At 56.1% G+C, this 15,789-nt stretch overlaps 1 protein-coding gene and 1 long non-coding RNA gene across 2 annotated transcripts in view; one reads left to right on the top strand and one right to left on the bottom strand.

Moving 5' to 3' along the window:
• Nucleotides 1-735: 735 nt before the first annotated feature.
• Nucleotides 736-3,433, top strand: LOC132529055 (uncharacterized). Its single transcript, XR_009543366.1, has 3 exons — nt 736-1,031; nt 1,798-2,245; nt 3,369-3,433. It is a non-coding gene; the product is annotated as an uncharacterized LOC132529055 (long non-coding RNA).
• Nucleotides 3,434-5,809: 2,376 nt separating this feature from the next.
• Nucleotides 5,810-15,789, bottom strand: part of LOC132516837 (basic salivary proline-rich protein 1-like) — a 40,934-nt gene continuing 30,954 nt past the window's right edge. The window contains exon 5 of the mRNA XM_060142984.1: nt 5,810-6,061. Coding sequence (XP_059998967.1) covers nt 5,810-6,061 — 252 coding nt within the window. The remainder of the gene's footprint in view (nt 6,062-15,789) is intronic.

Genomic DNA, 15,789 nt, shown 5'->3' on the forward strand with positions numbered 1-15,789 from the left:
TTGCCTGGGACACCTGCACCCAGCACAGGGCCTGGCGCACAGCAGGCGCTCAGCGCAGGCTGGCCAGTGGCTGTGGACTGGGCTGGAGGGCTCCGGGGACGGGGGTGGAGGCGGGAGGGTCCTGCCTGCCTGTGGATCGCTCCTGCTCCCACCCTGAGCCCGAGGACCAGGAAGCTGCGGTCCCCGGGGGCAGGCTCTTTGATGCCCTTGTTAGTGGTGGGGATGTTTTCGTAGCTTGCTCCTCCGAAAGTGGCTGAGGAGCTGCCCGCACCCCCAGCACTTGGGCAGTTTACTGTGCACCTCGATGAGTCAGGGGGCCACAATCCAGCTGCTGGGGGGCAGCTGGGGGGGACCAGGGCCAGGTCGGGGCGGGGAGAGCCACCGTCTTGTGCGACAGGCTGGGGGTGGCATTTCTGGGTCAGGGAAGTGAGCAGGGTTTCTGCTGGAGGGCAGGCCGGGGTCACGGGGCCTTGCTCCCAGGGGGCCGGACCGAGTCCCCGCAACCCCGCAGATGCGCACCTTCTCAAACCTGCAGGCGTGTTTTGGGGCCCTGGGGCGGGATGCCAGCTCCTCAACAATTTCTGGTGTGTCACAGACCCTGGGTGTGAGTCCTGAGAGGTTGTGCAGCTGGAAGGTGCCTGCCCGCCACAGAGGGGGAAACTGAGGCTTTCTGGATTCTTCCACAGGTATTACAAGCGCCTGGCTCTGTCCTGGATCCCGAGGACCCGGAGGAGGAGGTGCCAGAGCCCCAGGCTCCAGGGCCCCCGTTCTGCTGGGAGAGACAGACCTGGACCCACAGCGCCCTGAACTGTGCTCGGCTGGATGTGCCACGCTTGGGTGGAGGCCTAGGTCTGCTCCCACGTGGGGCGAGCGTGTGCCGGGGCCCAGAGGACATGGTCCCAGAGAGGCCTCGGAGGGAGGAGGTGCTCACGCGGTGGAGGCCAGCTCAGGCCAGGGCAATGCCGGACAGAGGCTGGAATCCCCTCATTCATGGGTCCGCTCACCTCTCACTCCCTGAGCACCTGTTCCAGGTGGGTCCTGGCTGCCGTCCAGACAGGAGTCAGCTAAGCTCACCGCTGCAGCAAACAGCCCTGAGCAGTTTGCACAACAGAGGGGTTTGCCTGCTCGTGTCTCAGTCCGCGTGGGTGTGCGGGGGGTAGGGCTGTGCCCCAGGGGGTCATTCAGGACCCCAGGGTTGCGGGCCGGGTACCTCAACTCCCACAGGCGGCTTCACGGGCTGGAAGGGTTCTAGGGAGCGGGCTCGGGGTGCACGCCCGCGGAAGGGAGGGGAAGACGCGGGATGGGGTGGAGTTCGGCAAAGCTGAGCTGTGGCGAAGCCTCAGCAAGCCCTCAGCCGACCCCCCAGGGGGCTCAGGGGCTGGTGGGCCCTTCACAGTGGTCCTGAGTTTGCAGAATGCTGGTGGGCCTCTACTCCCATGCTGCCCGGTCACTGGGTGCAGAGTGCCCGTCAGCAGAGGGGGTGAGCCTTGGGCAGCTCTCTTCAGGCCACGTGTTCCCAAAGGGGCTGGAAACTGAGGCTAGTCTATCAGGACACAAGGTCCTGCAGGGGCATCCGGGCAGCACACCACGGCCTCCACTGCAGATGGCCCCGTGCACGGCTCAGACCCACCTTAAGTTCCGGGAGGGAGCCCACTTCTTCAGGGTTCCGGTGGGTCTCTCTCCCCAACAGAAACTCAGAAGAGGAAAGTTCGTGGACAAACTCCAGCCCTGGCCACCGCAGGGGGCCTTCAGGCTGCAATGATAGGCATCACCTCCCTCCTCTGCTCTGTGTTCTAGATCCCCTCATCCTCCGCCTGTACCTCTTCTGCTCAACACCTGTGGGCTCACCTGTGGGCTCACCCAGACCGTCATCCCTGAGACGTAGGAGCCCCGGGTCGCCCTGTCCTGCTCAGGCTGTGGCGGCTGTACTTTCCCATTTTACCATCAACACTGGGCAACGGTGTGCCAAGGGGTGCCTGGTGGGGTCCCCTGCACGCCACACAGATACCCCTGCGTTGCCATTGGAACAGCACTTCCATTTCCTGCTGAGTCTCCATCAGCCCTACCAGGATAACGATGCCTCTTCTCTCTGCGGGTCCCTCGGCATAAGAAGCCAGAGTGCCCGGCGTCAGCTGTAGCTTGTAGTTCAATGAAACTCTTACTGTGTCCCCGGTGGAAGCTCTAACAGAGCCCTGAATTGCAGAGACAGGAAGCACGAATCCCGCAGTGGTCGCTGGGAGAGATAGTAAGTGTGGCCACTTCCGCTTCCACCCTGTGGTTCTTGGACTCATATATTCCACCCAGCAGGGACAAAAAAGGTCACTGATTGAGAGTGTGCACTGTGCCCTGAGGACAGCACCCCGTCCTTGCAAGGAACTGCCTTGAGCAGGCCTTCAGCTCTGCCTTGGACAGGCTATCCCATCACTCGATCAGGCTGGCAGCTCCTGGGTGGCGTGGTCCATGATATGACAGTGGACCCTAAGGTCATAGGCTCACTCCAGCACCCCCTTTTCTGCGAAGTGGGTCTTTGGTCTGACGTGATGTTACATGGGCCTCACGCCGTGGGACTGAATATTCTGTGATCTTTCAGATGGTGGCGCTGACTGAGGCCCCATGGAAAGAAAGGTAACCCGCATCCATACTATTTCTTTTTTTTTAAAACCCTTTTCTTTATTTTTATTTTATTTTTTATTTTATTTATTTTTTTGCGGTACGCGGGCCTCTCACTGCTGTGGCCTCTCCCGTTGCGGAGCACAGGCTCCGGACGCGCAGGCTCAGCGGCCATGGCTCACGGGCCCAGCTGCTCCGCGGCATGTGGGATCTTCCCGGACCGGGGCACGAACCCGCGTCCCCTGCATCGGCAGGCGGACTCTCAACCACTGCGCCACCAGGGAAGCCCCATACTTGATTCCTGTCAAAACTCATCCTTGCCTCTTCCAGGATGGAAGATGTCCGATGTAGTTAACTTATTTCTGAGATGCTGATGGGTCTCTTTTAGGAATGGTGCCGTACTAGGGGCTCAGCCTTTGCCCCTGTTGCTAGCAGATTGGACATTCAGCAATGGCACTAAATAGACAAGCCTTAGAAAGTGGGAACCCATGTTGCTGGGCTATCTTAATGGCTATTCCATTCCCATGCCCACTGTTCCAGCACTGGGGTGGCCATTCAGAGGGGGGCTGCTGTCAAGAGGCCAAGTCACTTAGTCTCTCTGGTTTTTCAGGGCTGTTCCTGGACGGGGTGTTTTCTGGTGGGTATTAATATGCAATACTTTGTGTATACTCCACCTGTGTATGCTGCATCCACGTGTTTCCACCCCAGACTTCCCTGATTTTCTAATTTTTCTGATCTTCTAATATTTCTACTTCCAGGTCCCTGACCAGCTGACCGAGCCCTTTGTCACTGCCCATGAGTCCATCTATACTCTAACTTTGGGCTGCGTCTCTTTCTACACAGAGTGCATGGCTGACCCAAGTCTTGCAGATTTATTTGGAAGATTCTCCCTCTCTACTACTTTCCAAGGCCGTTCCAAGTGGCTTGGGGCAGCTACCATCTGTTTTTAGTTTGTACCCATATACTGAACCATCACCATACGCACCTTATCATATGCCCACCGTATACTATACCCACCGTATATTATACCCATCCGTGAGCCAAGCTCAGCCTTTCATCCTCCACCAGCTGGTTATAAAGATCCCATGTGGTTAGAGGTGGGAGCTGAGGGAGAGGCACTGGTGCAAGTCATAGGATCTGGTCCTTGATTAAACTTGTGCTTAATCTCAGATGTGTCACTTCTATTTTATGTTGGAACACTGCTGGGCCTAACTGACCTTATGTCTTGGTAGGTCTGATAGAACCCGTTTCATGGTGGCCACTTGATTTCCATGGTTGAGCACTGTCTCTAGCAGGGTCCACACCACAAGCTATTCATTGAAAGATATATAATTCTCCATTGCAGATGTCATGGGCTTGCTCCAGAAATGGAGGCATTCGATTTGAGATTTTCCCATTGGGGTCTGCCGTAAAATCCACTTGGCATCTTTTCCAACCATTGATAACCTCTAAGATCATAGCATCTGACAGATCGTATGGTCCAAGGGGCAGGGATGCTTGCACTGCAGCTTGAACCTGCTGCAGAGTCCTTTCCTGCTCCGGGTCCCACTCGGAGTTAGCATTCTCTTGGACCACCTGGTAGAGGGTCAGGGAGGTATTCCCAGGTGTGGAATGTGCTGCCTCTAGAACGCAAAGAGACCTACCAGGCGTGGTGTTTCCTTCTTCATGGTGGAGGTATGGGTAGCGGGGCAAGACACAATTATCTGTCCTTTGCTTTTGAAGGGCTGCCCTGGATCACAGGGTCCCTAATATTTTCTTACTGATGCAGCAGGCATGTGAATCTTCCCAGAGTTTATCTGTCATCCTCTGGAAATGAGGTCTCCAATGTGTTCTTCCAGTTTGATTCTCATGGTGTCACTACAGTAGTGGACCTATGTGATGTTTTGTGAGATGCCCAGGCAGGAATATGATAGAGACTTCAGACTATAATGTGACAGGGATGAGAGCGATAATAGCCCTAGTGCAAGGCTAAATGTATACTTTTGTCCATTCCAAGTCAATGCAAACTGTATTGGATCATCATTTCTTATGGGGATGAAAAGAACACAACGGCCCCGTACCCTGTACCCAAGGCCATGTTCATCTGGGCTAACAGAGACCACATGTGGCACAGGGGTTGCAGGTGCAGCAACTGCTGGACTGAGTTAGTAGTGATCCACTGCCACGATCCAAGATCCCTCCGGTTTTTCTGGGGCTGACAGGCACAATAAATGGAAATATGATGGGGACCACCACTCCTGCGTTGCTTACATCTTTAAAGGTGGCATTCGTTTGTGCCATTCTCCCGTGTGTTTTGGTTTTGGTTTACTCTCTTGGCCCAGATGGGGGAAGGTAGTTTCAGATAAGGCCAAGGGGGGTTGTACCAACTACCGAATAGGTCTATCTGAATCGTTCATTCCAGAACCAGGGAAAACACAGGACCACAGGCCTGGGGACTCACAGGAAGCCACACCAGGGTCAGGACTCCACTGATCACCTTGTCCCCATCGGCCTCATTCTAACAGGATCATTCAGTCTCTGGTATCATTTTCAGCTCGAATCCTGACCCCAGCCTGGAGGGGAGGTCGACTCCTGACTAGAGGATTGTTGCACTGGGGGCGTGGCCAGGCCTCACGAGAACAATTGAAGGAGCAGTGAGGTCTCCCCAGCACAGGGGTGGGCAGGGCGGCGCAGCATGACGGGCGCTCTTGCTGCCTCTGAGCACATGTCCCGCAGGCAGAAGGCAAGGGAGGGCACACACTCAGAGGGAAGAGCATAGGCAAATGTTCAGAGGCAGGGGAATCCTGGCGGCTTTGAGGGACTGGGAGGCTGGAGAAGGGGCCAGTGGGGAGGGCTGGGAATACTCTGCTGAGGATCCAGAAAGGACGTTCCAAGTTGTCTGGAAGCCTGCTTTCCTCACGCTGCCCTGTGCCTGGTGGACAACCAGGGTCAACTTTCCAAAACATAAACCCAGGCTGTGTCACCATGGGATCGAAGCCCTCTGTGGCTCCCCACCGAGCTAAAGCCCGCACTCCTTCATTGGCACAGATGCTCCATCCAGGCAGAGTCCGTCCACCATCTTTCCTAGACCCACCTCTCCACAGGCTCCCAGCTGCTCTCGCCCTCACTGTCTCACATACCCCGTGGTGGCTCTGCTCACAGGGCCCTGCTGCTCCCCCCTCGAGGCCTTTGCTCTTCTGTTCCTGCCTCTCTGGGATGCTCATCCCCCATTTGTTTTCTGGTTAATTTCTACTTGGTCCTCGGGAGTCGCCTCCTCCAGGAAGCCTTCTCTGATTCCCTCCCCAGCACAGCGCACGGCCCATTCGGTTATACTGCAAGATCGCTGCCGTCTTTTGCCAGGACTGTCTCCTGCTCCAGGTGGAGGCTTTGCAAGCAAGGCCAGGGGCCGCGCTGGATTCCCCTCTGGGGCCCCAGCCTCCAGTCTGCAGCCCAGGGCAGCGTAGCCCACAGCCTGAATGAGAGGGAAGCGAGGAGATGACGCCCTTAAGCTCTGGAAAGACATTTTCCCAAGCGGCTGGCAAGGCCCCCGGCCGCTCCGGGGGATTTTCCAATCTGCTCCAGGAAGGCCCAGCTCTGAGCACACTGGGATCATTCCGGGACACGGCGAGGCCCACTTCACCAGGCCTGGCCACGCGCAGAGCACGTCTGAAGCGCCTTTCTCCTCCTTTTCCTTTTTCCCTTTTTCCCTCCTGCTTTTTCTGGCGACGGGGTGGTTGGAGAGGAAGACAGATGAGCCCCCCAGAGCCCTTCTCTCCTTGGCAACCTCTGGCCACATCCAAGGCCTCATCCCAAGGTATGCAGCATCCTTGTGTGGGATAGAAGTGAGCCCGGCCTGTCCCTGCTCACAACGCCAAGGACCTGCAGTGGCGATGCTGGGAAGGAGGTGATTGCACCTCAGAGGGTGGGTGTCAGGGGAGCCTGGCCTGGCTTCCCTGGCCCGCCTCTGTTTGGTGCTCCTGGACCTGTGGGTCGGGGAGGGGAGTTGCTCAGAGCTGGCTGTTGGCAGCTGGGGTGTTCCTGCTGGTCCGGGGCTTGAGGGGGAGGGCTGCAGAAGGCTAGGGGAGGGGAGTGGGTGGGGGCGGGGGGAAGGAGGGACCAGGCCAGCTGTGCTAGCGTGACGGGCATCTCCTGGGATGTCCAGAGACTGAGCAGAGACTCTTTGCAAAGGGGGCTTGTTCCTGGCTCCGTCTGGCAGCAGTTGAGGCCTTCTGGGAGTTGTTTTGCTCTGGGTAATTGGTGAGAAGTTTGTTTCTAAAAGTCTGCCCAGAACCCCAAAGTGGAAGCAGGCAGAGTTCCAGCATGAGTGGAGAATGTTCTTTTCAAACACATTTTTATAGCAGTGTGTTCAGGTCTGCTCTTTGGACTTTGCGCGTTTAGAATTTGGAGTAATTTAAACAGGGCTGCCCCCTGAGGCCCTGGAAGACAGAGGGGCGTCCCTGGCGCCGGAGAGCCAGGTGTCCTGGGGCAAATGACCTCATGCTAATGACAGGCAGTTCTTCCCTCGGGGTGTCGCTGGCTTGGCCTGGATCCCGCTGCCGAGAATAAAGGAGGAGGGGACCCACCTGGCCTCCTCTGTGGTCAGAATTCAGTGCCCTTTGCCAAGTGCTCAGCCGGTGTAGAAAGGCGTGTGTTTGCCCAGCCCAATCCCGGCTCCGACCCTGAACTCAGCTGGTTTCTGCTCTCCCCAGACAGCTGCCACCCGGCCAGGCTGCCTCACTTCCATGGGTAGGTTGGGAACTTTGCAGAGAGAGAAATGAGACCCCTGTACCCCCTTTTGCACGGTGATAAGGTATTACCTGGGGAGAAAAGTCCCCAGGAAAGTGATTTTCTGAGCCTGTGGCAGCAAGGCAAGCCATCAGCCTCTTCCTGGCTGGGTGACGGCATTGAGTCACTTGCCCTGCTGGGCCTCAGTTTCTCCACCTGTCAAATGGGGAGGGTCAGGCTGATGGTCCTTTAGAGTCCCATCCTGCTCTAGAATATTGTCATGTGACGTTCTCTGCCTCGGTTGCCCACCTGTAAAAGGAGGTACTTCAGGAAGCAGCTGCAGAAAAGAAGTGTGAGATTTGATTGGCAGATCCCGGTAGCTTGAAGAGAAACGAATTTTAAAATGGTGAAAAACGGGTGAGATGGAGTGTTTCTAGCCTGCACACAGGGAACGACGGCAGCCTCTGTGCCGAGCTGTTTACCCACTGCCCTCACCCACCCCCGGAAGGGCAGGGCCCGTCTGCCTGTCTACCGCATCTTCCCCTGGTAGGTCCTCAAAGAAACTGGATGTTGCCCGGGGTAGGGGTGGCATGGACTGCCACACACGTAGGTTCTTCCTCTGCTCGTGCTTGGCAGGGAGACTCTGAAGCTCGTGGTGTGTAATATATTCCAGAGTCTTGCGGGAGCAAATTACAACCCTGGCGGGGCCTGGCTGGATACAGGCACCAGGATGTCCTGCGGGATTGCGGCTCGCCCCAATCTTAATAAACAGTCACGGTGACCATCCCGCTGCATCCAGCACTTAGGTTAGCGAGTGCCAACCGTCTCCTATGGGCTTGTGTGGTTTACTATCTCCATCCTCACACCCAGCTTGGACAGAGCGCCACCTTCATATGACGGTGGTGGACAGCGGAGCTCGGAGAGTTTCCATCACTTGCCTGGGGTCACCGGACTCTGCTGACTGCCCTTGGGGCCCCTCCGCCCCGCCCCCCCCCCACAACTTAAAAAAATATGGTAGACCCGGTGGATCCCAAGACCGTGTTAGAGGTCCGTGGATGGACTTTTATATAATTGTACGTTAGAAAACAAGTTACCCCATCGAATCTGCGATTTCACTGTGAATATTGCCTACAAGAAAATCAAGGCTTAAGAAGCGAAACTATTTAGGATTGAATTTAAGAATGATATGAAGTAAAAATCTGGTCTTGATTGGAGGATGGCAAAAAATCCGGGACTTGGGATACAACCGAGTGTTGTACAAGCCACCTCCGTCAACCGTCCTCCCTCCTGGACCCTCGGGCTCCATCTGCATCCCCGCGTGCCCTGATACCTCCCATCTCGAAGCCCTCTCCCTGGACCCCAACCTCTGGCCTGCTGTCCACACCCCATTCTGTCTCAGGGAAAATGCCTGCAAAGAATGACCCCTTCTGTATCTCCATCTCTCACACCCTCTGCACTCTGACCTCTGCCCCCTCCACCCGCAGAGGCCGCCATCTTTGTGGTCCAGCGCCAGTCTGCAAGGGGGTCCAGTGGCCTCTTTGGGAAGATCTGTTGGCTGCACTGACACAGGTGGCTGCTCTCTCAGGACTTCTGGACTCCGCTCTCCTGTGGCCTCCCCTCTTTCCTCTGGATACTTGCCTCCAGGCTCCTCTGAGGACCCCCGCTTCTACCAACCTTGAAATACTGTTCCTTAGACCTCCTTGCTCTCCTCTTAGCTGGTCTCATTTCCTCCTTCAGCATTTACTACCAACTAGAAGCTGATAATAGCCCCACTTGCATCTCCGTGCCATCTTCTGAAATCCCGACCTGCCTGCTGGAAATCTCCCCTTGGACACCCCCAGACCCCTCAGACTTAACTGCCTGGGCTGAGCCCGGGACCCCCACTCCCCCCACACCGCCGAGCTGGCTCTTCCGCCTGTGGTCTCTGAGGCCAGGTGAGTATCAGCTCTCCGCGGGCCCTGCTCTCCACGATTCTTGAGCCCTCCCTCCTCTGGAGCGTGTCTGGGATCTGACCACTTCTCTCCTTCTCTCCACCGCCCTCCTAGTCTGAGCACTGTCACCTCTCATGCTTCAGGGAACAAACTGCCCGCTTCAATCCACTTGGGTCATAACAGCCAGCAGGACCTTTGAAAGACACAGATGGAATCTAATCGCTGTCCTGCTTAGAGCCTTCTTCTCCACTCCCGTCCCATCCCCCGGGATAAAGTCCAGACTCCTCAGTATCTACAAGGCTCCCACAGAAACGGCTGCAGCAACAAACCTCTGTTGCCAGATGCTTAACTTCGGGTGGGAGTTAGTCCCCCTTTTACCTGCTGACTCGTGGGACGCGTGCAGGCTCCCGCACAGCTCCTCCGGGTCGGCGTCCCAGGCTCCTTCCGTCTTGTGGCTCTGCTGTTCTCGTGGGTCTAAGGTGGTTGTTTGAGGTCCTGCCATCCCGGTGGGCAGAGGAGAAAGGGAGGGTGAGTGCAAGCAGGAGGGTGGACTCAGTCCTGCCCGTGGCCACGGACCAAGCTTCATTACGTGGCCACACCTGGCCGCCAAAGAGGCTGGGAGATACTGTGTTAGGCTGGGTGGTCGTGTGCCAACTCTTCTATTACTACAGAGAAGGGGAAAGAAAAATGGAGGACAGCTGGAATTCCTTCCTAGGAAGACATGGTCTGCCCCTACCCTGAGTAAGCTCTCTGAGCCTCGATGCCCGTCTGTAAAACGGGGTGGGGGGCCGTGAGGATCTGATGAGATGGTAAATAGCGCGTGAGTGCTCTGAACCCCGTCAGGTGCTTCTCCAGTGTTGCCTTTCTCCTTCCCATCCCTGCCCCCATCACCTGGGATTTGGCATCTGTGGCTTGTGAATCCTGGGCACTGTTATGGAATCAGCACTTAGTAGGGCCAGACAAAGGTGGTTCTGCAGCGTCTCCCTCATTGCCTTGTCTGTGCCGAGGTTTTGGCGCAGGGGGCCTCGGGGGCCTCAGGAGACGAGGCTGGCAGGGTAGGCGCAGTTGGTGCGTGGCAAACCGAACCTGTCCATTCCAGAAGCTTTTGGCGCATTGTTGAAGCACTAGATGACTTTGAGAAATGTCTGTGTGTTTTTTCCCCAAGTGCAGTTATTTTTGCCGCTGTGAAATGTTCTGAAATCTGACAGTTTTGTTTCGAGTCTTAGCCCGATGGGAAGATGGAAAGGAACACTGCCTCCCAGTTCTGTGGGTCTCCTGAGGACACCCAGATCCTGGCAGAAGTGGCCAAGGAGAAGCCTGGCGAACAAGATCTCCCAGGGGTGGGTGCACAGTGGGTCAGGAGCACAGTGAGTCATGCCCGGGAGCTCCCAGACCCACTCGGGGCATGAGACCCAAAGGCCGATTGGGCCAACGTAAAAGCACCTACTGTGTGTCGGGCCCTCTCCTACCAAACATTTATTGAGCACCTACTATATTCATTTGTCAGATGTAGACTGTGCACCTACTGTGTGCCAGACCCTCCCCCACCAAACATTTGCTAAGCGCCCGCCATGTGATGCGGGGGCGTGACAGGGCTCTGAGCACAGGAGTGACGGGATCACCTCGCCATGCGTGCTGGTGGGGAGACGGATGAAGATGACGCTGAAGGGGTGTAGACCCCAGAGGAGAGAGAGGTGACTCATATGCAGACCCTGCTCCTCTGAAACCCACGGGGGTCCTGCCAGGATGCAGCGACGGGGGGATCTGAGTGCACCAGGGGACTGGACGTCACCCTGGACGCACTGCTGCTCCCATGATCTGTGTGGCTTCTCCTCCCCTTCCCAAGGTCACGGCTCTCCAGGGCTGGGCCAGACACCTCTGCTCTTCCCACCTTCTAGCTGATCTCACTTACCCACGTCTTCACAGACGGCATCTTCACCACCGTGGATGCCGTGTGCTTCTCCACTCCGGCATCTTCAGGCGCCTCTTGTGTGGTCCAGTTACCTGTCGGGGACCTCCAGGCATCTCACCCTACGTGTGTCCCTCGTAAGCGTTTCACGTGCCCCCCTAGCTGCCTGGGCTCTTTGGTGCCCATCTCAGGAGCTGGCCCCGCTGCTCCTGGACCGGCAGCACCTTGGCTGCCCTCTGACTCGGGGGTCCCAGGACCCTGGCACGCGGATTATAAGGCGGTTGGCAAACATCCCTAAGAGCTGGCTGAATGCCAGGCACAGTGCCGAGGGCTTTATACCCTCACCACCGCGCTGAATCCCAACAACAGCCCTGGCAGGTAGCAACCACTGTGATTTCCGTTTTCACAGATGACAAAACTGAGACCCAGATGAATAAATTACCGGACGACACACAGTGAGTCCAGTATTTCCCGAAAAGTCCAACCATCGACTTAACCCCAGATGATAGCTGGGGGAATGGGAATTGAGCTATAACAACAGTAATTTCAGACACGTGGAAAAGTGTTTTCGTGTTTACAAAGTACTTTTCTACATTGCTATGGAGACGGAGGATGCAGCCTTTCCCTCTGAGAGGTAGACCTAGGAGTAACTGACAGTCACACTACAGTGGATTCCTGGTTAAAAAGACAAACAAAAACATGGCAGGATCCCCACCCTTCCTCCCCAACCTGCACTTTGGGACCTGCATGGAGAGACACTGCTGCTCTATTAGTTAGTTACAGGGTTGGTGGCTGTAGGTACCAGCGTCATAGTGTGCAAAATAAGGTTGTTTCTTTCTCTTCCTTTCGATATAAACCACACAGGGCTGCTACCTCAGCTTCCCGGCTCCTGGGGCACGGTTCCTTCTACCCCACTTCTGATGCCTTCAAGTACCTTTCACCTCATAGCTCAAGAAGGCCGTGCCTACAGTCAGACCCCCATGCAGCCAGGGAAAGAGGGGAAAGAGAGTGGAGTACACGGCCCTTTTCCTTAAGGAGCTGCACACATTGCATTCATTGGAAGTTGGTCACATGGCCACTTCTAGCTGCCAGGGAAAAGGGGAACATCGTCTTAGGTGGGTGGCTCTGTTCCTAGCTCAAACTTAAAGCGCTCTGTTATTAAGGGATGAAGGGGCAAATGGACATCGGGGAACAACTAACATTCTATGCCATGGTCCGCCCCTTGGGGCCCCCTGGTTTCCATGCAGGCTCCGCCTTCAAGACCCTGGACACACTCAGCCCCTTCTCTTTGGAAGAGCCCTGAAGTCCCGCCCAGGCGCTGCATCTGGCCATGTCCGGGGTCTGAAGGTGACGCACAGTCCTCCTGTCAAGGCCAGATGAGATGCCTCAAGAACAGGGAACCTATAAATGAGAAAGACAAGTGGTTTATAGCCCCCCTGAGGTGATTATGGGGCAGGAACAGCAGAACTGCTGTAAAGGCTTGCCTTTGGAAGAGATGAGCTCGGACAATGCAGTCGGTGCTGGTCTAGGACCACGGTCACGCTCGGCGGGGCAGGCATCGCCACCACTCTGCCGTAGCTGACCCCTTTGGTCGCCCTGCCTCTGCTAGCTGGGAGGAGTGCCTTGTCCACCGTCCCCCATTGTCCTCTCTGGGTCCTCTGGGAGCACCCGCCTTTCCCACCCCCCTCCCCAAACCCACCCCAGGATTGGGCATTGCCGACTATGCCCTTCCTGGTGGCCACCAAACCTGCACAGCGTAATTCTGGCTGCGTCTACATTTCTGGGGTGTCCAGTGGCTGCGTCTACATTTCTGGGGTGTCCAGTGGCTGCGTCTACATTTCTGGGGTGTCCAGTGGCTGTGTCTACATTTCTGGGGTGTCCAGGGACCTCTCTGGGGGGGCGCTCAGAACACAGCAAGCTCTGGAAAGCTGGACTGTGGTTTACCCGGCAGCACAACTCCCTCTAAAACTTAGTAGGTCTCTTTGCACCTGGTTTGTTTGCATCTGGTTCTTCCACGTTGCATGTGATTTCACCTAAAGATCTTGTCCAGACCCGGCTTTTTAGTCTTATGAAGCTGGTCTTTTGTTTCCAGTCCTCTGTTCTCAGCCCATTTCACAGCATCTACCTTGAGGTTCTCTAAACCACAGGCTTGGGTGGGGAGACAGCACCTCATTCATACCGTGGCCCCCAGGCTGGCTCCCCTTGCCCAGCTGAGAACTCTTCATGGGAGGAACTGGGAAGGGATCGAGCCACCTCTTTCCTCCACCAGGACTGCACCTCCAAAGCCATCTCCATAACTTTCCTGTATCACTTCCTGAAGGCAGCATGTAGCAGCCAACACACACCTGCCTTGAGTCTTTCAAGCCAGGTCTAAAGTCCCAGGGGCCCTCGGGATGTGTTCAGCCTTCCAAGCGTCACAGGGGGCATTTTTATGACAGGATTTCCACAGCACAAGTGTCAAGCTTTCCAGCTCACAAAATCTGAGTCCTGGACTCTGGAGGCTAGAACTTGGAGGTCTGGGTTTATTGTAGCAGTGCCCTTAGCCCCACCATGTCTGTGTACCCACATCTGTAATGGTCAGGATACTGGCTTGGCTGCTAGAACAAACATCTTCCCCCAAATCCCCCCCTCCCCAAAGTGGCTTAAACATGATGGCAGTTTCTTTCTATCTCATGTTACAGTCCAAATGGTTCAGGATGTTATGGTGATACCAGAACATCAGGAATCTGGACATGTAGCCTGCAGGTCTACGGGCCTCAAAAAGAAGCTTTGAGCTCATGGTCTAAGATGGCTGCTGCAGCTCCCTCTATCTCATCTGCATTCCCGCCAGGGCCAAGGAGAGAAGAGGAAGAGGAGGACACGCCCCGCCTCTTCCTCTCAAGCCCAGGGCCTGGAATGTGCACACGTCAGTCTCCTCACATCCCGCGGTGAGGAGGGATCCGAGGCTTAGGATGCCCCGTCGCTCGTGTGCGTGTGTGTTTGTGTGTGCATGTGTCCGCGTCAGCTGTTGTGTTGCCCAGGTCTCGCTACCCCTTCAACCAGTGCTCTTTCTTCAAGCAGCTACACTGGAAAGAAGCAGGTCTGGGAGAGAAGTGAGATTCTCCATTCTAACCGTGAAATGCCTGTGATCAGAATTGAGAACCCAGGGCATGGAATGAATTGCTGACCTGCCTTGTGCATTGTGGTCATTTGCCCTCGAGGTCCAGGATGCCCGCTGCCCAAGCAGCTGTGAGCCGGCCAGCTTGTGGGTGAGCGCTCGTTGGTGCCTACTGCGGTCCTGGCAGGGCCGCCAAGCCCCACCTTCCTTCCCTGTCTTGCTCTGATGTTGCCTGCTGCGTGCGCCTCATTTTTTTTTCACGTGTAACATGGGATTAATGCTTTTGTCCTGTTACTTCCCATGTTGCTTTGGGAAATCAGATGGGAGGCTGGAGGCGAAAGGTCATCAGCTGGAACGGGCCGGGCGCTGTGCACTGTGCATGGCTGAACGAGAGACCCCAAAGGGACTTTGCAGATGGGATGAAGCTAAGGGACTTGAGACGGGAAGATGGTCCTGGATTACCCAGGTGGGCCCAATGCAACCTCGAGGGTCCTTATAAGGGAAAGAGGGAAATGGTGGGGTCGGAGTCAGAGGATGCAGTGATGGGTGCAGAGGTCATGGCGATGCCCTTGGAAGACAGAGACAAGGGCCACGCCCAAGGCGTTCTGGTGGCCGGTAGAAACTGTGCAGGGCAAGGAAGCAGATTCTCCTCTGGACCCTCCAGAAGGAGCCGGCCCTGCCCACACCTTGATTTTAGCCCAGTGAGACCATTTTGGACTCCTGACCAACTGTAAGTGCATACATTTGTGTCGTTTTCAGCCACGAAATTGGTGATGATTCGTTACAACAGCAACAAGAGGCAGATGCGTGAGGGGCCGGGGGTGTTGGGACTCAGTGGGATTGCAGCTGGCCGAGATGCGGACAAAGGGAGGATCAGTGGGCTGGGAGGGAGCATACAAGGAAAGGCCCAGAAGCAGCGTGCAGGCTCTTTGCTGGATGGTAAAAGCAACTTCTCAGACCAGCATGTGGGATGCAGGGAGGGGCTCCACGGGGAGGCCGGCCAGGAAGGCGGGGGGCATGTTGGAGGGGCCCTGAGCCACCCCACTGAGGGGCTTATACTTAATCTGGAGGAAGAGAGACCCACTGAGATGGCGTTCAAGCCCGTGGAGATGCCTCTGGTCCAGGAAACGACCGGAGTGTCAGAAGGCAACTGGGAAAGGCGGCCTCACATATCCTGAGTGCTTGTGGTTGCAGTGTTGTGCAAAGTTCTGGAAGCCGGTGCTTGTCAAGATGTACCCGGGTGTGCACGGCCGCGGAACAGATCTTGGGTCTGCAAGCCCAGAGCTCCAGCAGCAAAGGGAAACCAGAGGCAAAGACACGGAGCCTTTTATTGAAAGTGCTTTCAGAGACACCCGACAAAAGTCCGTGTCCAGTGCCCTCTGGCTTTCTGGGGAGGGGCGTCAAACGTGCAAGACCCTCTGAGAGCTGAGCTGGGGAGGGTCCCTGGGAATTTTGAAGTGCGGCACGGCCAAGACGCACAATAAAAAGAAATGTGTGACCGTGAAAGAGACACGTTCCAAATTGCATGTTTTTCGTCT

This window comes from Lagenorhynchus albirostris, chromosome 1 (genome assembly GCF_949774975.1).
Source record: "Lagenorhynchus albirostris chromosome 1, mLagAlb1.1, whole genome shotgun sequence".
Classification (NCBI taxonomy): Eukaryota; Metazoa; Chordata; class Mammalia; order Artiodactyla; family Delphinidae; genus Lagenorhynchus; species Lagenorhynchus albirostris.